Below are 25,740 nucleotides of genomic sequence, written 5' to 3' on the forward strand. Positions count from 1 at the left end.
ACAAAATGAACTGACCTACAGAGCCACAATGCAGAAAGGGACAAATACTGTAGGACCGTAGAAAGACATATAGTGTCTCAATTTTCAAAAAGGAAAGAAAAATAAATCTGCAAACCATAGGCCAATGAGCTTGGTTTCAGTTCCTGGCAAAATTATAGTATGTATTATTAAAGATATGATTAATGAATTTCTATCTAAAGAAGGAAAAAGTGATCATAAAGAACTTCATCAAGAACAGGTCAGGCTATATACCCAATGAAGACCATGACAAAAGAAAAGCCTTACATATACCAAATAGTTACAGCAGCACTATTTGTAGTAGCAAAAAACAAAATAAATGCTCACCAATTGAGAACTGGCTAAACAAACTGGTAACTGTGCTGGCATATTACTAGGCTGTAAGAAACAATGAATAAATGGCTAGGTAGTGGAAAACATAAAATGACACAAAGGGCAGTGAGCAGAATCACAAAAGTAATACACAGAATGAGCAGAATGACGCATGTGGAAAGAAAACTATTCCCAATACAACTGCAACTAAATGCTGGGAATTTATAATGATCAAGGTTAGATACCAAGAAGAAGAAAAAGAAACCTTTCCTCCTCTGCTTCTTAGGGGAAAAGAGATTAATGATGGTAGCTGTGGAACCTTACATTTAGTTAACACTAGATATTCTCAGTATGATGATTAGGTTAGTTTGTTAAACTTGTTTTCCTTTTTTTTTTTTTTTTTGTACCCTTACGTACAATGATTTTAAAGCACAGCTGCCAAGATACAAAGAAAAAAATAAACTTATGGAATCTTGAGAATACTCAACAATGCAATGACCAAGCAAGATTCCAGGAGACTGACAGTGAAACACACTACCCATTTGTTTTTTTTCCAGTTCTATTTCTTTTTTTTTATTTATTTTTTTTAATGTTCTACAATCACTACCATAAAACTTAAATTTTTACCCCCCTATATCTACCCCCCACTACCCCCCTCCCTCCCCAAGACGGCATACAATTCTATATGAGATCTACATATACTTTCCTATTGAATATGTTTTCACTATAGTCATGCTATGTAGATGAAGTAAAATAAATGGAAGAAATCATATAACAAATCAAAACATTACACACACACACACACACACACACACACACACACAAACAAGATCTGCTACATTCTGCGAATGAATTCCACAGTTCTTTCTCTGAGTATGGAAGGCATTTTGCCTTAGAAAACCATTGGGAATTTTTTTTTTTAAGTTCTTGCATTATTACGAAGTTCCAAGTCTACCAGAAAAAACTCTCGCACACTGTGGTCGTTGCTGTGCACAAAGTTCTCCTGGTTCTGCTCCTTTCACTCAGCATCAGATCATATAAGTCCTTCCAGGCCTCTCTGAAGTCTTCCTGTTCATCATTTCTTATAGCACAATAGTATTCCATTACATTCATATACCATAATTTATTCAGCCATTCCCCAATTGATGGGCATCCCCTTGACTTCCAGTTTTTGGCCACCACAAAGAGAGCTGCTATAAATATTTTTGTACATGTGGGACCCTTTCCCATTTTTATGATCTCTTGGGGATACAGTCCTAGTAGCGATATTGCTGGGTCAAAGAGTATGCACTTTTTTGTAGGCTTTTGGGCATAATTCCAAACTGCTCTCCAGAATGGTTGGATGAGCTCACAGCTCCACCAACAATGAATTACACTACCATTTCTTTACAGAAGTAATAGACTCAAGATACAGAATAAGTCATACATTTTCAGATACTAGCATTATGGGAAGTTCTTTGGCTTGACTATGAATAATTGTTGGGGGGCTTGTTTTTCTCTCCACCTCCCTCCAGACACACCAGACTCTTCTATTCTCCACTATCCATGTCCGTCCAAGTTCATGCTCATTTTTTTCTATGACACTATCTATCTTACCCTCTGCTGTCCTTTTTTCCTTTTGCCTTCAATCCTTCCCAACATCAAGGTCTTTTCCACTGAGTTCTGTCTTCTCATTATGTGGCCAAAGTATTTAAGATGCGCTTCAGTATTTGACCTTCAGGTGAATAGTCTGAATTTTAAGTATTGACTGATTTGATCTCCTTGCTGCCCAAGGGACTCTCAAAAGCTTTCTCCAGCACAGTTTGAAAGGTTCAGTTCTACAGCACTCAGCTTTCCTTATAGTTCAACTCTCACATAGGTGCTGTTATTATTTCCAATTTACAGATGAGGAAACTAAAACACTTAGAAGTTAAGTGATTTGCCCAGGAACACATAGCTAAGAAGTATCCAAGTCTGAATTTGAACTCAGGTTTTTCTGACTCCAGTGCTTTATCCATTGTCTTTATCCAATGTCTTACACAGATGCCTGACAGACAGAGATAGAGACAGATTAAAAAAAAAAAACAACAAAATAGGAACTTTGCTGCATCTATTTAAAAAAAAACATAGAAGAAAACATCAGAAAGAATTACAGATAAGCAGAACAGCTTTGAAAGCTCCTGGTTGAATTTATTCTAAATTTAAAAAAAAAGTAAGCCACATATAAGAGATCCATAGTTTCATATACAATCTTCTTTTTTTGTTCTACTATGTGTAAGAAAATGCCCACTTTATTTGGTGTTTTAAGTTCAAAATAAAAAAAATTGAAAGCGCAGAACAAAGGAGTAAATAAAATAAGATCAACTATAGAAACAACAGATTCTAATTCTGCAAAAAAGTTTGTTTTTTCTTTAAATCAATGGTATAAGCATAGGATTACATAAAGCTGGCTTAATAGCAGTTAATGTGAAAAAAAAAGAACCAATATATTTCACTGACTAAAAACTTAATGTGACTCAATACTGCGAAGTTGTCAAAAAAAAAAAGAATACAATATAATCTTAGATTGCATCAATATCAACTTAATATATTCATTCTAAGAATATTTTATTAAACATTTACTACATTTTAGATACCAGGGATAAAGACAGAAATGAAACAGCTTCTACTCTTAAAGTGCTCCCATTCTCCTGGGAGAAAACAACATGTTACACAGATGTTGTGTTCGTCCTTCTTTGCCGAAGAAGACCAAGACCATGCCATCAGACAAATAATGACATGGTTTGCACCTGACTTTGTTTTGAGTGAGGGAGGGCTGTGCAAGGTCACCAGCCTCACTTCTCCTCCAGAGCCATCTGAATCCAGTGACCAGATATTCACCAGGATGATTGGAGATGACCCAGGATGCATTGGGAGACCTTGGGCCCTTTAGGCCAAGATCTTTGCAGATATTCACTTAGGGTGAGACAACGCCCATTCATTGAATAGGACTGTTTAAGAAGTAGCCAGGGCATGGCCCCTTTTAATGAGGCCAAGAAAAAGAAAGACATTAGGTTGGGAGGGAAACAGCAACAGTTACTATTGACAGATAAGTACTATATGTGTGTATATGTGCACATATAGTATTTATCTATAGTATGTGCATGTGTCTAAGTATGTATAAAAGACTTACAGCCAAGATGGATGTCTGAACAGAGGGAGGCAGGCAGCTAAGTTCCCCCACACCTTCCCCAGCAAAAAACTCAAAGTGTTAGCAGATTGTATAATGATCAAGAAATCCAGAGGGAGAGGATTCTGGGAAGATGGTGGAGTAGGTCAAAAAATTCCAAGGTCTCAAGATTTTCCCCCACAAAAGAATTAAAAATAGCACCTTAGGACAGACAAAGTGTGAGCTGAGGCACAAAAGAAGAGGGACACAACAGGGGTCTTTCTAGGAAAATTAGAGAAAGATAAATTCCAAGACCAGGTTTGCTCCTAGAGAAAAGTAAATACCTTCAGGATAGATTCCATTTTAACAAGCTGCAAGCCACTTGGGGTTAGCTGGTTTGAGAAATTGCCTGGGCCCCAGCCACGGAAACCTTCTCCCCCAGGGATGGTGGGAGGAGTTGGGTTTTGGAGCCCAGGAAGATTGAGGGAACACCAGATTCAGCTGTGCTGCGAAGAGCTGAAGGAGAAAAGGATTCAGCACAGGCCTGCTGAGCACAGAAGCAGTGGGGCAGCAAGTCTCTGGCTGTGGGCATTTACAGGAGGTTGGAGATTTAACTTTGGTTCCAGGCTAGTGGGAAGAACTGAAGACATAGGATGAGAGGCACCACTTCCCATATGTCAGGGATAGAGGTGATGACAAAAATTAAGCTATTACCATAAAAACATGCACAGGCAAAGGAGAAAGAATCCAACCACAGGAAACTATTATGGGAATATAGATGACTGGGGATTGTCTTCAGAGGAGGCTATTGAAGCAAAGAATAGTGTCAAATGTTTACCTGCCCAAAAAGAATTTATAGATCTTAAAAAAGACTTTAAAAGTCAAATGACAGAGACAGAGGAAAAAAAAATAAAGAATAATCCAAGAAAAACAAGAAGGTTATGAAAGGAAAGTCAACCAATTAGAAAACAAAATCCAGAATCCTAAGGAAGAAAATGACACCTTGAAAATTAGAATTGGGCAAAGTGAAGGCAGCAAAATTATAAGAGATCAAGAAATAATTAAGCAAAATATGAAAAACAGAAGAGAAAGTGAAACATCTTTTAGGAAAAGCAACAGATTTGGAGAACAGATCAAGAAGAGAAAATATAAAAAATAACTAAACTGAAAGTTATGATGAAAAAAAGAATCTTGATACAATAATACAAGAAATAATTAAAGAAAACTATCCTGAAGCATTAGAACAAAAGAGGGGAAGAAGAAATAGAAAAAAATCCATCTATCACCACTTAAAAGAGAAACCATGAGGACAACTCATAGGAATATCATAGTCAAATTTCAAACCCCCAGCTCAAGGATAAAATATTAAAAACATCCAGAATAAAACAATTTAAATATGATGGAGCCACAATTAGAATTACACAAGACCTAGCAGCAGAGACATTAAAGAACTGTAGGTCTTGGAACACAATATATCAAAGAGCAAAAACAATTGGGGCTCTGGCCAAAAATATCATACCCTACAAAGTTAAGTATTATTCTGAATGAAAAAAAAATGGACATTTAACAAATTCTCAGATTTTCGAGACTTCGTTAAAAAATCCTGAATTTAATCGACGATTCGACATACAAGAACAGAGAAAAATATAAGGTATATACCAAAGACTGAGTATAAGGATTCATAAAGACAGTTTATTTTTAAATATATAAAACATATGGCTCAGACTCATTAATAATTGGGTAGCTCATAACAAAGATTGCGGTAAGCCCAACTATGATATTAATTTTAAAAGTAAAACCATTTAGGAATAGCTAAAAAAAGTTAATTACTTCATACAAATGAGGTGCAAGAGGAAGAACTGATATGGATAAATTAGATAGGGGAGGAAGGCTGGTAGTTCTGGTAACTTATTTTCATTAGGAATGGATTTAAGAGGAAACAATACATATATTTAGAAAAATATAAAAATCTTTCAAATTCAGAGGAAATAAAACGGTAGCAGCACAGGAAAGTGAGGAGAGGTCAAGCGAGGGATCTTTAGGGGAAGGAGGAGGGAATAATTTGTAAAAGGGGGGTATAGGAGGATGGTTAGATTTATGGGAATGGGAGAACAGGGGAGGGATCCTTGGAGAGGAGTAGGCAAGTAATAGGAGGGCAAGGTAGTAGGTAGAAGTTAAGTAGAGGAGGCAGGAGGGATAGGAAACAAGAGATACGTACAAACATAAAAACCAAAGATTAGGTGTAGAATAGGTTTGGGAAAATATATGTCTATATATTTATGTATATGTCTATGTTTGTATTTATGGCTATAGAGACATATATCTAAACTTCACTATAGCCTTCTGAGGGGGTGAGGGAAGGAGAAAACAGAACAAAGCAAAAAAGTGCACAGCAAAGAACAAAAGAACTCACAAGGAAGCAAAGAACAACACTTTTCAACACAACAAGTATTATTTATCATACAGGCTTTCTTGAAAGGAAAACACTGTTACATAATTTGAATCCTCTCATGCTCTGCTATGCGCATGGTTTTTTTTTTTTAACTTTGTATTTAAGTTCCAACGTGTATGATATGCTTTTGTTTCTTTACTCTGTATTTGTGTTCTAGCATTTAAGTCTAAAATTAAAAAAAAAAAAAAGAGAAATCCAGTGAGATTTTACATTAAGTGACTTACTTCTCCACCCCCATCCAGTTAGCCAGAAACCTTTTCTTGTTGTGTTCGTCCTTCATTGCCGAAGAAGACCATGCCATCAGAGAAATGATGACATGACTTGCACTGGACTTTACTTTGAGTGAGGGAGGTCTGTGCAGGTCACCAGCCTTACTTCTCCAGAGCCATCTGAATCCAGTGACCAGATATTCATCAGGATGACTGGAGATGATCCAGGATGCACTGGGAGACCTTGGACCCTTTAGGCCAAAGTCTATGCAGATGAAGAACTGAGGAAACATGATTTGCCCAAGGTCAGGCCAGATTTGAACTGAGGTCCTCCTGACTCCAGGGCCAGAGCTCTATCCACTTCACCACCTAGCTGCTTTACATCATGTACTTACTTTACTGTGTGCCAAGCACCATGCTAAGAGTTCAGTGGGGATAGGAATCAAAGCAAAAACAAAAGACAGTCTCTGCTCTCATGGAGCTTATATTCTAGCTGGGGAAGACAATACATAAAAAGGAGCTGAAAAGGTGAGAAGAAAAGCATGGTGGAAAAGTCTAAACAGCTTAGAGAAAATAGAGTTTCTAGGCAGAATTCACCAAAAAGTGAAAGGGGCCACAAGGCCAAAGAGAGGAGGCAGCTGATGCATGGCAGCAAGGTCTAAAGAGAAAGTATGGCTGCTCTGGCCCTTCCTCAAAATGGATAGTAAAACTACATACTTCAATGTATCTCTTTCAGAATTAAAAAAAATCTAAGAAAAGGATAGATATGAAAGAAGTTAAGGACCTAAACAGGATTTTATAAATACTAGAGAATCATCTGCTCTCTGGTAATTACTGAATAGGAAAAGAGCTTATATATGAAATTATTGTCTTTTGGGGTGCATTAAAAACCTCACAAAAAGTGACCACATTGCAATAAAAATTATATTCAACAAAGCATGACAGAATGGATAGAGCACTGGTCTTTAAATCAGAAAGACTTGGGTTTAAGTCCAGTCCCTGACAAATATCTATGTAACCCTGGGAAAGTCATTTAACTTTTAATGCTCATTCTTTTCCAGGCTGCACTCAGTGACTACCTGTCCCCATAGTCCCTCCTCAACCTCTTTTCAGCTCCATGTAAGCTCCATGAGGGCCCAGACTTTCTTCCTACTTGTATCTGTATTCCTTTCGCTTAGCATATGTAACAGGAGTTAAAAATCTGGCCCATTGACAGGCCTCAGGTGGGGCTCCGGAGGGAGGCTTGATTAGGGGAGGCTTGTTTCCCAGGAAGGCACACATCTTTTGTTGATTGCTAATGAGGCACTGAGGTCATGCTCTATGGCTCTGAAAAGAGTATGTATTTTCTGAGGTGAGGTTTTGTTTTGTGGTTTAGTTTTTGGAAGAAGATTCCTGTGCCAAATGAGACTCTGGGCAGTCATTTTAAGAAGCCCCCTGGCTTTGAAAACCCAGATGTTGGTGCTTCTCTCTCTGACAATGATGTACGTATTGCCTATGATCAGACAGCTGGAAGTCCTGTCTGTTGGTGCTGCTTGTATTTTCTGTGTTGGTACATGTAATTAAAGTAAGATTATTTACCCCATTTAAAGTTGCTTTCCTTTTAGAAAAGATGATCTAAGAACCTGTGCAGAAGGTACTTCTGGGTGCCACGATACTTTCTGATGCAGCATAGTGTCAGGCACGTAGTAGGAGCTTACTAAATGCTTGTAGATTGACTGAATTTAACTTTTCAGCAACCTAGCAATTCTTAAAAACTTGTTAACAGAACAGTTGCTGATGTGTACCTGTGGAAAAATCACAGGTCCGATAAAAAATGTAGGTAATTTTGGGGAGAAAGTTAAGAAAATTGGATTAAAAAGTAATTTCATCTTTCACGGCCACAGTAGCAGTCTATGGACACTGACAATGGTTATGCAGGCAGCTAACTACAGGCAGTCCTCTGGTCTGCCAATTTCCATTGAAAATTGATTATCCAACTCTAAGTACTTCATAGTTTAATTATAGCCACCTTCTTACACTTTAGCTTTTTCTGTACAAGTATATTGATCTGTACTCTTAATTTATATCTAACCGTATGACAGCTTAAGTTTAAAGTTTGTTCTTATGCTTTGTATCTTAAGTTACTTGTAAAACTTTTTTAGCATGTAGCTTATGAAGAAAAGTAAGGGAGTGAAGCAAGCATTTATTATTGGCTGAAGTCTTTCTGAAGACAATGAGATTCCAACAGACTGGTCAATGGAGAAGTTTTGAATGTTGTGAATAAGTTCATTTACCTTGGTAGCGTACTTTCTAGGGATGTACACATTTATAATGAGGTTGATGTACACATTGCCAGTGTTTGGGAGGCTCTGAAGAAAAGTGGGGGAGAGAAGAAGTATTAGACTGACTACCAAAATGAAGGTCTACAGAGCCACTGTGTATGCCTATGAAATCTGAACAGTATATCAGTGTCATGTCAGGTAACAGAATTGCTTTCATTTGAACTGTCTTAGAAAGATTCTGAAGATCACCTAGCAGGATAAGATACCAGACACTGAGATCCCTTCTCGAACTAAACTGACAAGCATTCAAACTCTGCTTCAGAGAGTACAACTATGATGGGCTGGCCGCGTTGTTCGAATGCAAAACATGCACTTGCCAAAAACACTATTTTATGGAGAACTCGCATAGGACAGGCAATCACATGGTGGCCAGAAGAAGCAATATAAGAATACTCCCAAGGTCTCTCTCCAAAACTTTGGATTTGACTATGCAACATGGGAGACACTGGCACAGGACTGCTCAGCATGGCATGCTTGCATCAGATAGAGTGTTGTGGAGAACTCAGAGAGCTCAAGTGTTCACATGGTGGTCAGAGAAAAGTGATACAAGGACACTCTCAGCTTCTCTTTTAAGAACTTTGGAAATGATTGTGTACCATGGGAGACACTGGCTCAGCCTGGCATGCCCACAGAATGCTGTGCTCTATGAGCAAAGCAAAACTGAAGAAGCTCAAAAGAAACGTGAGATGTGCAAATTTAGAGAATCCACCCCAAATGTTCACATGGACTATTTTTCTGATCAGCCACCATGGGACACAAGGTACTTGACTCAAGCATAGTGACGTCATTTTAGTCCTCTTCCAGAAGGAAGGATAACAACCAATAAAATTGTGAAACTAACATGAGCCTTTCCAACCTGGGCAAATGGGCTGGACAATGGAATCAAAACTCTAAACTACTGTCCCTTTCCTGTTTATCTCTGATTACTTCATCTCTCTGCCCACAGGGTGTGTTTCCTCTATAAGAATCCCTAGATCTTCCTGGTTAAGGGGTGTCTCCCTTAAGGGGCTGCTACCTCCCCTAAGGAAAAGCCTGCTTGGTGTGTCATTGGGAATAAATGCCTGTACCTGATTTGGTGATAGTCTGAGTGAATTCTTTTGAGACGACATACCCCCACACACAACCCTTACACCTCAATACTTTGGGGCAACCTCGTCACCAACCAATGTGCTAAGTGCTTTTCAAATATATTATCTCATTTGATCCTCACAATAACCCTATGAAACAGGTGCTATTATTATCACCATTTTGCTGTCAAAAAAACTGAGGAAGACACAGGTTTTATCTTCTTACCCAAGGCTACAGCTAGGAAGTGTCTGAGGCTCAGGTCTTCCTGAGCTCTTTCCTAAAATCAGGTTTTCCTGACTCCAGGCCCAGTGCCATGTCCATTTTGGCACTTAGCTGCCATAACAGAATATTTATCATATTTATTTAGGTTAATCATTTTCATACTGCTTTGTAACAAGTACTGTAGGTGTATACAGTGGATAGAGAGTCAGGCCTGGAATCAGGAAGACTCCTCCTCTATCTGTAAAAATCAGAATAATAATATCTATTTCCCAAGGTTATTGTGAGGATTAAATGAATATTTGTAAAGCACTTAGTATAGTGTCTGGAACAAAGTAGGCGCTTAATAATAATAATCTTCATAATTTTTTTTTTTTACAGATGCAGAAACTAAGGCAAAGACAGGGATAAGTGACTTGCCCAAGATTATACAGATAGTAAGTAAAAGAGCAAGGATATGAATATAGGTCTTCTGCTACCCAATTCAGCTTTGGTTAATTCAAACTGAATCTTGGGCTCTAGATATTATATCTTGTTACTGCTTTATACCTCACTGTGAATAGATTTACTGAAATCTTTCCAGGCCACTGAAGACAACAGATTTGAACTTAGGAAATGGAGAAAGAACAGATGAGTGATGTCCATCCTGCCTGACAAATAGGTTCACAGGCAATCTCACCAACTTAGAGTTATCTGATTAGCTAAATTGCCAAGTCTGGCCAATTCTAGCTCCACAATATCCCTTATGACCATCTCCTGCTCTCCAGTCACAGAGTCATCACCCTAGTATAGGACTCCCCAAATTGGGCTATTGAAATATCCTTTTAATCGGTCTATCTCCAGTCTCTCCACACAACTGCCAAATTCATATTTTTATCTGATCATGTCACTTCATTGTTGGAGAAGCTTCAGTGTTTCTCTAGTGGCTTTAAGAGAAAATACAAACCCTCTCTTTTGGCATCAAGACAATTCACATTTCTCACTCAATTATCAGTCCCAACTCTGATGATTACCACCTTAAGTGGCTTTACTTAAGGTAATAAGATGACTACTATTATGTCATCTTACTTAAGGTAATAGATTAGTACTATTAAGTCACAATCTCTCTGGGTTTTAGTTTTCCTTGTCTGAGTAAAATGATGCGGTTAGTCTGAAGAGCTCAAATAGGTTAATACACATAAACTACTTTGTAAATCTTAAAGTGTTGTAAGAAAGCAAACTTCTATTACTCTTTTTGTCTCTACTAGGAGCTGCATGGCTTACTTATAATATCTTAAGATCTTGAAGAAATCCAAGATCATTCCAGATCAATAACTGTTTCAGACTGATTTCACATCACTGGCCAAAATAGCCTACTTGCCATTCCCCATACACCAACATCGTATCTCCCCTTTTCTGCCTTTTAAGTGTCATCCCTCCTTCCCGAAAGGCTTTCCCTCCTCACCTCTGCCTTTCACAATACCTTCATGGCTCAAGTGAAGTTGGGTCTCCTACATGAAGTCCTTCCCGATCCTTTCAGTGTTTTCAACCACCACCCTAAGTTACACTCAATGCTAGCCTTGTATAACGTTCACATTTACTCACCTACATACCTGTTGCATGATTTCAGGCAGGAGTTGTGCTCCAGCTCCCACTTGGACCATCCCCACACACACACAAAAGGGAAAAGGTTGCAAAATCCTCGAGAGGTGGCACTTTTATTTTTGTCTTTACATCCCCCAGAACCTGACACAAAATAGGCGCTTATCCTACATTTGTTTAACTGAATCAAATCTGTGATGGGGAAAGGCCAAGTCCCAAAGTCAAATAAAGGTCCACAATTATACCAGGTGCCCCAGTTTGGGGAGCATCGGTCAACCTCTCCAGGCAGAGAAGTCATTTTGCATTTATAGAAGAACTCCCCTTTCCTCCAAAGTAGTCCCCAAAACTTTCAAGCTATAGGACTACAGTGAGTTCCAGGGAGAGGAAGTCCACAATAAGTAAGTGGCCAATGAGGTACACCCCAAAACTCTGACATGCCAAAGGTACCCTTCCTGGCCCGGCACCTGGCTGCCAGGTGTGGGGCTCACACTTGACACCTGGGCACAACAATGCACACACCGGACCGCTCCCGGGCCCCCGCTGGGAAGCTGGGCGGGCGAAGGGATCATGCCCACCTCGGCTCTGGGGAGGGGGTTTAAAGCGCTCCCCAAGAGTGACCCTCAGGTCACGCGGAGGCACTCCCACCTGCATCTTTCGGGCAGCGGGAAAGGCCTGGGCCTCTGAGGCTGCACTCACCTGGAAAAGGGCAGCGAGGGAGGTCTCCGGGCACACCCCCTTCCCAAGCCGGGACGCAGCCCTTTCTGCCGCCCGGAAGAAGCAGGTAGTTAATGTCTCCCCTTCATCTGAGCGTCGTCGTCCCTTGGGGAACGCTGCAGACTCCGGGGACGCGGCACGTGGGTGACCGGACGAGCAGGGAGAGGGCCAGGCGCTCCCGGCCAGGGGCCCCGCGAGGGGCACGGGCGCAGAGGCGGCGGGTGAAGCTTACTGGGCAGGGGTCGCGCGCTCCCCTCCCCCCAGCCCCCCAACGCCGGAGTCCTCTCTCACCCAGCCAGTTCTTGCGCTCAGGGATGTAGTAGTAGTTGTTTCCGAACTGGTCCGTGCCCGCATACTGCTTCACTTCTTTCGAGAAGAGCCTCAGAAAGGCGCGCAGCAGACCCTGGGAGCCGCTCATGCCGCCCCTCACTCAGCTGGGCTCTGACCCCGGGGTCCCGCAGCGGAGAGACATCCGAGCCGAGATCCCACCTCCGCAACCGGCTCCGGCCCGGGCAACCTGAGTCTGGCCCCGCCCAGACACGCCCCTTCCCAGTAACGGCGCTCCTTATTGGTTACTGTGCCCCGCGGCCCAGCCAATGGGGGAAGCCGCTCTTGAAGCCCCGCCGCTCCTGAAGCCCCGCCTCCCCGAGCTAGGCCGGCGGCTCGGGTCATGGCGGTGCGGCGGCTGAGAGCTAGCGGCGAGAGCGATGCTGGGCTTCCTGGAGGCGCGGCAGGCCGGCCTGGACGATCCTGGGAGGCTTCGGAGAGCGGAGGCCACCCGGAGGTAAAGAGAGCCTGAGAACCCGGTCAGGATCAGCGGCTGCGTCTGTCTCTTTCCCGCCGCCTGCCCTTTGATCCGCCTGGTGGAGCTCCGAGGCAGGCCGGCCCCTCTTCTGGCCGAGGCTGAGGACCCTCCTTGAGTCCTCGGTCCCCTTGTCTCCGGGCTCTTCCGGCAGTTTGCACCTTCGGTCGTCCCCTCCCTCTCGCTGCACATTTGCCCCCATCTCACACTGCACACTCCATCGTCCACCTCCGCGCTTTTGCACCGGCCGTCCCTCCTGGCACAAATGCGCTCAAAGAATCCCCGTCCCCTTCAAGACCAACTTCAGGCACTAGTCTGTCCGTCCGCCTCCCCCAGCGGCTAGTGCCGCCCCTACCACCTTGACTGCTCTGTGCTTCTTTGCATTCCTTCTTTTTGTATTGCGTAGATGTGTTTGTACGTCCACGAAGTTGGCATTATTTCGTAAGTGAGATTGAGACACGGCGCCCAGTACCAGCGACAAACATTTTCTTAGGTGCCCGAGATACAAACAAGTTCACGGCCGTCCGTTAATCGCCTGCCCCCAAAGAGCTCACCATCTCTTGGGGGAAGCAGCGTGCAAACAGCCGCACCCCGTGGGCATCGTCCTTTGGAGGCATTGGGCAGAGCGCGGGCATCTGGGAAAGCCAGGAGGGCGAACGTGCCTCACCTGGAGGACGCCCGTGAGCGTGGCAGGCAGAGGTCAGGAGTCCAGTGTCACGGGGTCGTGGTGTCCCCGGGGGTTAGGTGTGACAAGCCTGGAAAGCCGAGGTGGAGGAGGCAGGCTAGGAAAGCCTTAGAAGGCCGAACGAGCCTGAAGGTCACAGGAGCCGGTGGGATTTGAGTGGGGTGTGAGAAGGGTAAAGTGGTCAGACTTTTACTTGAGGAAGATCACTGACAGCTGGATGGACAGGAGGATGGGTTTGAGAAAAGACACTTATGGCAGGCCGACCAACCAACAGGCTGTGACATACAGTGCATTGGGAAAAGAGGCCCAGCCCCAGGGTGGCAGCAGTGTCTAGGGAGGGTAAAATCAGCAGGCTTTGTTTGGCCAGGGGTTGAGAGACAGTAAAATTGAGTTCGTTTTTGGACAAGTTTTGTTTAAGATATCCGTAGAAAATCCACTAGAAGAGATGCTAGCCTGGAGTTGGAAGAGATATTAGAGCTGGATAAGTAGATCTGAGAATCATCAGACAGAATAGTTGGACCCATGGAAGCCAGTAAGATCCCCAAGTGAAATGATACAGAGGCAGAAAGAGACCAAGGCCAGGACAGAGCCCTGTGGGGTGCCTTGGACAAAGATCCAGCAAAGGATACTAAGAAGGAGTGGTCAGATAAGTAGAAGAGGTTAGTGTCCTGAAAACCTAAAGACTGGAGAGTTTCTGAAGAAGGTAATGGACAGTGTCAGGAGCTTCAAGATCAAGAGGGATGAGAGTGGAGGAAAGGCCATTGATTTGGCCATTAAGAGATCATTAGTAACAGAGACTGCTGCTACATTAGTGCATGCTTAAACAAATGCTTATTGATGATAGGGATTGTGTCAGCCTTTGTATTTCTATTGCCAATACCTAGCAAGGCCTGGCATGTGCTAAGTCTTTAATAAATCCTTATGGATTCAGTATTTCTCTGTGAAGTGATTCTTTCCTTTACTACCTACAAACATGCTTAGGTCTCCCCAGAAAAAACTTTGCTTGACCCTGCCATCTTTTAAAGTTATTGATTGCCATCTCTCTTTCTTTTCATTGCCTTAGCGCCTTTAAGGCCCATTGTCTGCATCCTTTACCTGGATTCCATTGTTCAGGATGTAGTAGTGGTTGTTCCTGAACCATGCCTACATGCTGCTTCACTTCTTTTGAGAAGAGTCTCAGAAGGTACTTTTACCTTTACTGTTAACAGCTCCCAAAAAGGACAAGAATTTAAGCTGCTTTCTTCAACAATTATCTTTCTATTAACCTGCTCTGTTTTTTACTTCCATATACTTTTTACTTCCTTTACTACTTAAACTATCCCCTTCCTAAGATACCAGTATTTTTTGTCTGTTCCATAGCCTGTTTCTTGTTGTATAGGTAGGTTACCTTATAAGAAAGAGTAAGGATTTTCCACCTCCCTTTCCCCATTCCACATGCCATTATAATGTTTTTATAATTCAGTGTGCTAAGGTAATTTATAAAAATAATTTATGAAATATATGAATAGGATTCCACTTTTCAAATAGATTATTATATTTCCTCAAAGTTAATTTGAAGATATTATATATCCTCAAAGCTGATTATCTGTGAATATCCTAATAAAACTATGGTAATGTAAAATTTCCAATTTTCCAAAAGTGTTCTCATTGAGTTAATAGTCTAACAAAACAAAAATAATTCTAGTCTGGGAAACAGTAAATATAATGATAATTCCTTTAAGTTATTGGTAAAATCTGAAAATTTATTAAAATCTGAATAATTTCAAAAATCAAATCTATAAATATGTATTAAGTGCTTTCTTTGTGCAAAATATTGGTGGTAGACAAAATTGATATAGTCTCATGCCATAGAGTTTTAAAGGATTCATGATTTCATATTGTGTGGGTACTTTCTACACCTTGATAAATTAGAATACATACGTCCTTAATAGATGATATTTATGAGTTATTGCACCCAAATTAATCACCTGATGGCCAGCCTGGTGATGAACCTCTTTGAACATAATTATGTTGGTTTTTAGAGACAAGTATGTTGTACCCTACATCCAGATCCATACCCAAAGTCTTCCTATCTTGGTAACAGACTCCATAGGTTGTATTCTGTCAATATAGTCTTTAAGAACCCCAGACTTTCCATGCCACAATAAGGAATTAAACTTTGGAAAATCTGAACTAATAGAGAATTAATGTAGTCATTGCTTATCTTAATAAAGATTCAAGACAGGATCTTATTCTGGAAGGGTCTTCAGAAGCCATCTAGTCTAACTGACCCACACACAGGTATTTTATAGATCATCATATTGAGACAATAGAGGTGCCGAAGATCACACAAAAAATAAGCATCAGAGCTAGAATTTGAATCCAGGACCTCTAGCTGCAGAGCCAATACTCTTTCTACTACTATACCAGGCTGCCTCCCCGATAACTGATAAATACTTAAGTTGACTAGATTTAAAGAAAACAGATGTTTTCCCCAGTGTATTCTCTTTTCTATTACAATATGTATTTACAATTTTTCCTATGTCTCTCTTCCCTCTGACAGCCAAACTTATGCAAAAAACTGTCTATATCTGTTGCCTCAGTTGAAACTTTTCTTCACAGTTAATGGTGATCTCTTATTGATAAACCAGTGGCCTTTTTTGAGTGCTTAATTCTTCGTGACAGTTGTGTAGCATTTGACACTGGGTTTTTGTGACACTGCTTTTCTATTTCTCCTTCCAATCTTAACTGTACTTTCTAAGTTTCCTTTACAGAATCATTGTCCCTGTCCCATCCTGGTTGTGGGTATAACCCAATTCTGTGGGTATAACCTCATCTCTGTTCTTGAGTTACAGTAGCCAAAGCAGAGCTCGTTATCTTTCCTCCCAAACCCACCCACTCCTAACTTCCTGAATTCTCTTAAAGGCAAAGTGGCTTCCCATTATTTGGTTCCCCATTATTTCATGAATGTTTCCCATGATAGGGATCCAGATAATACCAATGGAGTAAGTTTTCTGCATTATTGAGAGGGAAGCACATTGTGTCATTAAGGAACAAAGAATTCTCTTAAATTCTCTTAATTCTGCTTAAAGGAAACATTCACAGAGGTCAGCAACCCAGGAATCATTTTTAATTCATCCTTCTTCCTTATGCCCCAAACACAGGCACGTCCCAAGTCTTGTTCATTTTACCAGCACAACATTCTTCACATCCTTCTCCTCTTCAGCCACTGCTTCACTTCTCACTTGGGCAATCACACTAGCCTTTGATTTTTTTTGGCACTGGCCTCTTAATTTGTGATGTCCCTGTTTCCATTCATTCCCTTCACCAATGCTTCCTGCAAATCAGTTTTTCTAAAACACAAGTCTGACTGTACTATTTCCCTTTCTGCACAAAAACCTTCAGTGACTCCCAGTGTGCAAAATACCCATTTGTTATCTAAACTCTTCGCAGTATGGCTCTAGTCAGTCTGTCTTTCCAAGGTGACTACACATCACTCCCCCTCATGTGCACATGCACGTGTATACACAGGTGTGAACATACACACATACAGAAGTAGGAATATGTGTGTATACACAGGCATGAACGCACATGCATTTGCATGTGTGAACACATGCAAATTGACAGGTATGAATGTGCGTGTGTACACCAACATGAATGCACATCTATAAACATATGTGAACATGCGTGAATACATAGATGGGGAAGCAGGAGTATGCAGAGGTGTGAGCATGTATGTATACACATGTGTGAATTGTGTATGCACAAATGTGAGTGCGTGTGCATCTAAAAGTATGAACATGGATGCATACACAGGTGTCTACACACATGTTCACAAATGCATGTTCCCACTTGTGCATACATGCATGTTCACCAATGTCTTTGTACTGTGTTCACAGATGTCTGTACATGCACATCCACATGTGCCTGTACATGGGCACCCACAACTTTCATCACACACACACATGTGCAAACTCACATGTTCACACCTGTGCCCACACACATTCACACCTTTCTATATACACATGTTCAAACCTGTGTGTGTTCCCATGTTCATGTTTGTGTAAGCATGTGTGTTCACATGTGTTTATAGATGCATATTCATGGTGGCTAACCTATAGCATGATCAATGAAAAAGCATTAAGTGCTTGTTGTGTGCTGAACTCTGTACTAGCCACTAGGATACAAATAACAATTCATGAAACAATCCTTACTTCCATGGGGGAGACAGCACTGACATAAAAGTAAGCTATAGATGCTTAGTAGCTATTGAATTAAATTTCCTTTCATTGTATATTAAAAGCTTACAGTTGTGTCTTATTAAAAATTTCCTTGAGTGAACTTTTAGAACACTAGATTCTTCAATTTGGCAGGAACCTTAGAGGTCCTTTAGTGCTACCAGCTTGATACAGGATTCCCTCTGCAACATTCTTGCAAAGTGGCTTCCCATTATTTGGTTCCCCATTACTTCATGAATGTTTCCAGTAATAGGGATCCAGATAACACCCATGGAGTAAGTTTTCTGCATTATTGAGAGGGAAGCACATTGTGCATTGATTAATTCTACTGTCAGTAAGGCACAAAGGGTTCTTCAGATCATTGTACCTGAACTTTTGGTTTTTTAACAAAATAGAGCTGGGGGACTGTTACCCTCTCCTAGGAAACCTGAAGTGAGTCTAGCACTGTGGTTAGACTTTTAAAAAAATCTTCTGTTTTTCTGAATTTTGAAAATATAATTCAGAGATAACATGGAGAAGCAGCTACTTGAGAATTAGGGCTTAGGTAAATGTGTCCACTTCATAGCTTTATTTTATTCAAACTTACTGACATAAGATCATCTGGTCCAGCACTTTCATTTTTTCAAGGGAGAAAACCGAGGCCCAGAGAGATGATTTGCCTTTAGACATAAAGTTCATCAGTCAGTAGCCGAGTTGGGATTCACATTCAAGTCTTTCACCTCAGCTGTAAGCATATTTTTAGTGTTTAACTGAATTTATGAGAAATCTCTTTCCAGTTCCAAATTTGTGAATCTGCAAAACTTCAAAAAATGTTTTTCTGTGTTTTTAAGCAAAATACTTTTTTATTTAATTTAATTAGCATAATTATAGTAGGTCTCTGCTGTAAGTATGAAGGTGAGGAAGGGAAAAATGTAAACCATAAAGTATTATTTTTCAGTTCCAACTTTACTGAAATTAAAAACCTCCGCATTCTTAAATCATTTTTAATTTGTTCATTTTTACTTCTAATTTTTATGTTTTTCCTAAAGAGTCTTAAAACTGGAATTAAATAAAGACCGAGATGTGGAAAGAATACATGGCAATGGCGTCAACACCCTTGATATTGAACCTGTTGAGGGGAGATAGTAAGTTCATTTTGTTAATTTAATAGAATTTCTTTGTTAAATAAATATAAGCCCATAAAGTTACCAGTAAAAATTGCCAGCAAAAGCCTGTCTTGAAATGGTTAAAAAAAAAAAAAAAGCTAAATTGTTGGGATTTTTAAAATGTAATTTTCCACATGTGAGCAAAAGCTAAGTATACACTGGCAAGTAAAGAGCCTGCACAACTGGCTTTACTGACAGTTTAGTCAATCTTAGAACCACTCTCTGAGTTGATGAGTTTATGTTTCTACAGCCCTTGAAGACTGACAGTGCTCTTTACAGGCATTATACCATTTAGTCCTCATAAGCCTCATAAAATAGGCTTTGCAAATAGTGTTTACCCATTTTACAGTTGAGGAAACTGGAGTTCACAGAGAGTATAGTCACATGATTTGTGATGGACCTAGAATTCGAGTTCAGGTCTTATTCCAGTCCAGTACTCCTTCTGCTACACTTAATACTGTTGCTTGGCATAAAATTAATATGCTTAAGTCCTAAAAACCAATTTGTTCTCCTAGGATGGTTCGATGTGACCTCTACAAGTTTCTTTGTAATTTGCTAGCAAACCATGTCTTTATGGGTAATACAGTGGTAAACTCCATTTTGTTCCATATCAAATTATCTTCCATTAGTACTCTAAATAAGAATTTAGCATTTAACTGCTTATTACATTTCAGTTACTTGAAACTTAGTCCCTTGGATGGAAGTAAGCTATCAGTTTTCACTAATAAATGGATCATGTGAAATAAGAAAGTGTCTTTTTTTTTTGGCAGCATGTTATCAGGTGGCTCAGATGGCATCATTGCACTTTATGACCTGGAAAACTTCAGCAGAAATGTTCATTACACATGCAGAGCTATTTGTTCCGTGGGCAGGTATGTATTCAAAATATGATTAGTTAGCAGGAAGGTAATATGAATATTTACTGGTATAAAGGCAAATTTTAGAATAGCAGTAATTAAATGAAAGAATAAAATTATGTTCAGAAAGCACATAATAATTACCTGTGAATCCTCCAACATTTCAAAAATTAGCAAAAATATAAGCATAGTTGACTTTTATACATTACTCTCCAAAAGACTTCAGAGTGTACATTTATAAATTTATAAATATCTTTAGCATGTTTTCTTTCTTTGCATTTTATCCTAGATCTTCAGTAATCCACATGTCCATATTTTCTCCAGTATCTTGATGACTCACTACCCTTACTCTGGCCTCAATTGGCTTCCAAACTAGTTTTGACTCTGTTATGATTTTCCACTTTATGATTTCCTATATACCATCCTAGAACCTCTCATTTCCCCTGACCTTCCAGCTTTAACTTTTGATAATTCACATCCTAAGTAACCCCATCCTCTATTTTCTCTCCTCTCCCTTTGTAATTACAAAAAACAGTGAAGAAATTTATGAAATCACACTGATTTCACCCACTGTATAAATTTGTAATGCTCATCCTCAACTGGGCCCTCCCTGCTCTTCATTCTCTTTTATTCTTCACTCTCTTTTTCCTATCATGGCTGTTTTAAGACCTTTTCTCTAGAAGTTCTCAACCTTTAGCTTTCCATACTTAAAGTCCATTATCTTGCCTCTCGTTATATTGAGATTCAGCACATCTGATGAGCTTTCTGAACTGCCTTCTTTGATTCCCTGAAACTTCTTGGTATTCTTGACCATTTTCTCCTTCCCTCCCATCTCAAGGGAAGCATTGTCTCTTTCCCTATTTATGTCTTATCCCTGCTTGTGTCATTGTTCTCATCTCCTGATTTGCTCAAGCAATTATCTATTTTGTCTTCTATAACTTCAGTTTTTCTTTTTCCATTTGCTTTTTATTTTCCTACAAAAATTACCCATCCATTAAAAAGGACTTAATTGATTATTCTGTATGTCCAGTCTCTGGACATTTAGCTCTTGATTCTACATAACAGAAGTACATTCTCTGTGGTGGAGTTTAAATGAAAAAATGCATATAGTATTTTTGCTCTCTGGATTGAATAAGAAGACCGTATCCCTTTCAGACTTGAAGTTCTTAATGTAAGCTGAGAGAAAAACTTTATTTGTGACTCAGGTTTCCCTGATATAAAACGAAACAAAAATGCCTTTTCTTGTTCCTTTTTAATACTGTCCCTTGTCATTTTCTCCATCAAAATCATATTTCTTTAAAAAAAAAAAAGGCAGTCTATATTAGGTAGTTTCAATTTCCATCCACTCATGATCCTTAACCATCTGTCAGTCTGACCCCATGTCAGTTAGTCAAGAAAATTTAAATGCTTAGTATGTGCTGGCACTTTACTTTTACAAAAAGAGGCAAAAGATAATCTCTACCCTCAAGAAGCTCACAATCTAAAAGAAGAGACAAAAGCAAACAAATAGGTACAAACAAATATACACAGAATAAACAGAAAATAATTAGGAGAGAGAAAGGCACTAGAATTGAAGAGGGGTTTTAGAATGCTTCCTGTAGGGATTTGGAGGGAGCCAGGGAAGCCAAGAGGGAGAGCATTCCAGGTATGGAGGACAGCTAGAGAAAATACCTGAAACTGAGAGATGAAGTTTCTTATTTATGGAAGAGCCAGGAGATCAGTGTCACTGGATCAAAGAGTACATATTGGAAAGTTAGAGGGGGCTAGGTTATGAAGGACTTTGAATGTCAAACAGATCCTTTTGTATTTATTCTTAGAGACAATAGGACACCACTGGAGTTTATTAAGTAGGCAAATGACATGATCAGACCTGTGCTTTAGGAAGATTACTTTGGTGGCTGAATGGAGGATGGATTGGAGTGGGGAGAAACTAGAGGGAGGCAGACCCATCAGCAGGCTATTGCAGTAGTCCAGGCATGAGATGATGAGAGCCTGGACTAGAGTGATTATAGTGTCAGAGGAGAGAAGGGAGTATATTCAAGAGATGTTGCAGAGGTGACACTGACAGGGCTTGGCAGCAGATTGGGAGGGAGGGGGAGTTATTGAGAAATCCAGTATGACTCCTAGGTTTCAAACCTGACGGACTGGGAAGATGGTATTGTCCTCTACAGTAATAGGGAAGGTAGGGAGTGGGGGAAGGGTTTAGGGAGAAAGGTAATGAGTTCTGTTTTGAACATACTGAGTTTGAGATGTCTACTAGACATTTAGTCTGAGATGTCTAAAAGGTAATTGGAGGTCATCAGAGAATTTGGTAGATTTGAGAATTATCAACATAAAGATGGTAATTATATCCATGGGTGATGATGCCCAGCAGTGAATCCTGTGGGACACCTATATTAGAGGGCATGATCTGGATCTACCAAGGAATTCATAGAAGTGGTTAGACAGGCAAGAGTACAAGAAGAGAGAAGTGTCCTGAAAACCTAGAGAGACGAGAATATGAAGGGTGAGGGAGTGATCAACGGTATCAAAGGCTGCAAAGAGGTCAAGGAGACAGGATAGAGAAAAAGCCTTTGGATTTGGATACCAAGAAATCATGGTGACGTTGGAGAGAGCAGGTTCAGTGGAATGATAAGGTCAGAAGCTGGATTGTAAGAGGTTAAGGAGAGAGTGGGAGGGAAGAAAGTGGAAGCATCTATTGTAGATGACCTTTTCACCATTTCTTGAAACCAGTATCTTAAAGGTCACCAATGACTTTAATTTCCAAATACCTTTTCTCAGTCCCTGTCCTCTTTGATCCTTCTACATCTTTCTTTACCATTTACCATCTCCTCTTTCAGTTTATTATCATCACCACTTGGTTTCTGAGATATGCTGCCATTTCTACCTCTCAACTAATCCTCCTATTTCTTCATCCTTGCTGTTTAAGTTAGAAGTTACTCCCACCATCTACCTCTTTTGCTTCTACTCATGTGGGACTGAATAGAACTGAAGGAAATCCCACAACATGGCCAGCTGAGTCTACTACCAATTAATGTTCTTTAATTTCAACTGAGCCCTCATTACTAGAAGGCAATCCTTTTAACTCTTACCTAATTTATTTGTTATTCCATCCCCCAGAGAGAGGATATTTCAAACCTCTCTTTCCCCTTCAGATCACCCACACTAATCCCTTTCCCCAATTACTCAGCTGAGGAACTCACACTTCACACACACACACAAATAAAGACTGTTCAACAAGAGCTCCCTTTTTTCCCTTTTTCTATTTCTTAGAATACCTTGACATCATCCTCCATTCCCTTCTCCTAATTTCAGCTTGTGATGAATTGTGATAAATTCAGTTTGTTTCTTCTGATTACCAAGGCTGCCAGCCCTTGCATTTTCCCTTGATCTGATCACCTCTCATCTTATGTAGCTTTTCCCCATTAATCTCCAATTTCTCCTCATCTACTGGTCCTTTCTCTACAAGCAACAAAGACACTAGAATCTCTTCATCCTTAATAAAATCCTTCAACAGATCTCACAATTACCCTAAGCACCTAGAAGAAACTGTCTACATTCATTTCCTCTACTTTCCTCCAACTTGTTAACCCTTTAAATCTTTCTTTCAACTTCATCACTTTTCTAAAACTGGTCTGTCCAAAGTTATCAGTAATTGTTTAATTGTTAAATCTGTTTGCATTTTCTCAGTACTCGTTCTTTTGGACTTCTCTGCTGATCCTCTCCCTCCAGACTTGTCATCTGAATGTCTTACTAGTACTTCAAATTCAACTTGACAAAAATTAAGTTTATAATCTTTCTCTAAAAAATAGAGAACAAAAATAAAACACAAACAAACAAAACCCTTGCCCCCACTTTCTTCAGTGGTACATACCACTCTCTTCATATTCCTGTCTGCACAACCTTGGTAAGTATTTGACTCTACATTCTCTTTGTATCACTGAGGAGGAAATGACTTGAGAGATCATCCAGTTCAACCTGTATCTGCAACAAGATTCTGCACTACAGCATTGCCCACAAATTGTCATCTGGCCCCTGTGTTAAAGCTCACAGCAAGTAACCAACCTCTTCCTGGTATAGCCCATTCTCTTTGTAAGTTTTTTCTTGTGTCAACTCTAAATCTTCCTCTGCAGTTTTCACCTCTTACTCTATATCCATCATCTGAACTTATTAGTCCTGCTTCCATGTAGCAGCCCTTCCATTACTACAAAACAGCTGTATCTCTATTTCTCTTAACTAATCCAAATAAGTATCCAGCCTTCTTGCAGTTCTAACCATCCTTTTCTGCATGTGCCCTAGGTGGTCATCATGCCAGAAGTTAACCTTTAGTCAGATGATCAGAGCTCTTTCTGGAGTCTTTCTTGGCTTCTTTTCTGTTTCTGTTGATTTTGCTTAATCTTACCTTGGGCCCTTAGGCTGCCATGTCACATTGTTGAATCACATTGAGTCTGTTTCAGTAAAATCCTCATTTCTGTTTCACGCATACTGTTATATAGCCATGTTTCCTTTTATCTTCTACTTGAGCAATTGAATTTTTTTTATCCTACGTATTGGATGTAGTTTCACATATCTCTTATTCTGGATAGAGACTACTGAATTGTTCCATTCAAAAAGAGCATCTCACAAGGTCCTGTCATCACACTATGATGAGTGCACTATGACCTGCATGCATCAAATCTTTTCAGCTGGACATGGGAACTGGAATTTCTTGCTTTCATTCAATATTTTGATCTTCCATTTTCCTGAGCTTCCTTAAGGCAGGCTTTCCTCTAAGGCAACCCCAATCTTCTGGGTTTCTTTATTGAGACACCACAGAACTACCAGGGACCCGCACCCAAGGCATTCTCCAACTGCCCAAGCATCCTTACCTGAATACCCAGGGTCCCTGATCGAATTCTGCATTCTGTCTCAGGTTCTGAATCACAACACTTTCTTCTGCATCATCTCCATCCCTGAAACTGTAGTCATACCTTTCTGTACCCACTCTGTTCTCAGCATATTCTTAATAGCTCCAAACTGTATTGCATACTTCCAGGTGCCAGCTTTATAACCTTTTCTTCTGTACCAAGGCCCAGCCTCAAGAAAATATCCAGGTCCTTCTTTTATAACCTGTAGCATACAGAGATGGTGATACCTAATTCCAGGCCACTGTGAACCTTCTTGCAAGGGAGGAGCAGCATGAGATAGAGAGCGAGTTCAAGGCTTGAATCTTGCCCGTGATACTTAGAAACCTTGTATCCAAGTCACGTAACCTCTCACATCCTCTAGTTTCTTACCTCTTCGTCCTCCCTCACAGATTTTCATAAGACTCAAAAGAGATTTAACAGAAAAGTTAAATGACTTCTCCATAAGCATGCAGCTAAAAGATGTCAGAGGTGAGGGTTTGAGTTCAGGTCTTCCCAACACATAGTCTAATAATTTAACCATTATGCCACACTACTTCTCATATGAGTTTATATTCTTAATATACAGGGCTTATGGCTCTCATTAGGGATATGAATTTGTAGCTTATTTGTACATTATTTCTTTGTCTTTTTCACCTCCCATATCCAATCATTTGACAAATTCTTTTAAACCTACTTTCTAAGTAGTTCTCATTTCAGCCTCTCATTACCACCTAGAAGGACTTTTTGGCTGCATCCTCCTAATAAGTCTTCCTACCTCCACTTTCTTCTCTCAATAGGATACACTTTGTACACAGTAGGTATTGAATAAATGTTTAATGAACTGAGTTGTATTTAACTCTTTACAATGTTTGAATCATCTTCTCTAGAGACATTATGATTTCTTCACTTATTTGAAAAAAGTCTAGAGTTAAACCTGATTGTTGATGACATTTTAGGGAAAACAGAGAAGTAATCAGGCAGTCCACATTTTTGACTGCTGTGCTCATTCAAAGCTACCTCATTAGCACCCATACCTCAGGTCCTCATTTTATTTGTGCATTAAATAGTTTCAGTTAATATCACAGCAAGCAAGCCAGTTAGACAAGATGTAATGTCTTGTCCATGTT

At 40.1% G+C, this 25,740-nt stretch overlaps 2 protein-coding genes across 3 annotated transcripts in view; one reads left to right on the forward strand and one right to left on the reverse strand.

Annotated features, from left to right (window-relative positions):
* NDUFAF2 (NADH:ubiquinone oxidoreductase complex assembly factor 2) overlaps nucleotides 1–12,545 on the reverse strand; it is a 220,875-nt gene extending 208,330 nt beyond the window's left edge. The window contains exon 1 of the mRNA XM_072605562.1: nucleotides 12,313–12,545. Coding sequence (XP_072461663.1) covers nucleotides 12,313–12,439 — 127 coding nt within the window. The 5' untranslated portion in view covers nucleotides 12,440–12,545. The remainder of the gene's footprint in view (nucleotides 1–12,312) is intronic.
* Nucleotides 12,546–12,682: 137 nt separating this feature from the next.
* The window catches only part of ERCC8 (ERCC excision repair 8, CSA ubiquitin ligase complex subunit), a 64,959-nt gene continuing 51,901 nt past the window's right edge, over nucleotides 12,683–25,740 (forward strand). Inside the window, exons 1-4 of one of the 2 annotated variants that reach the window (XM_072605561.1) lie at nucleotides 12,791–12,805; nucleotides 14,572–14,691; nucleotides 18,754–18,849; nucleotides 19,641–19,742. In XM_072605561.1, the coding sequence (XP_072461662.1) occupies nucleotides 14,648–14,691; nucleotides 18,754–18,849; nucleotides 19,641–19,742 (242 nt within the window). In that variant the 5' untranslated portion in view covers nucleotides 12,791–12,805; nucleotides 14,572–14,647. Of the gene's footprint in view, nucleotides 12,806–14,571; nucleotides 14,692–18,753; nucleotides 18,850–19,640; nucleotides 19,743–25,740 lie in introns of both variants that reach the window. The other variant, XM_072605560.1, reaches the window with a different exon arrangement.

This window comes from Notamacropus eugenii, chromosome 4, assembly GCF_028372415.1.
Source record: "Notamacropus eugenii isolate mMacEug1 chromosome 4, mMacEug1.pri_v2, whole genome shotgun sequence".
Taxonomy (NCBI): Eukaryota; Metazoa; Chordata; class Mammalia; order Diprotodontia; family Macropodidae; genus Notamacropus; species Notamacropus eugenii.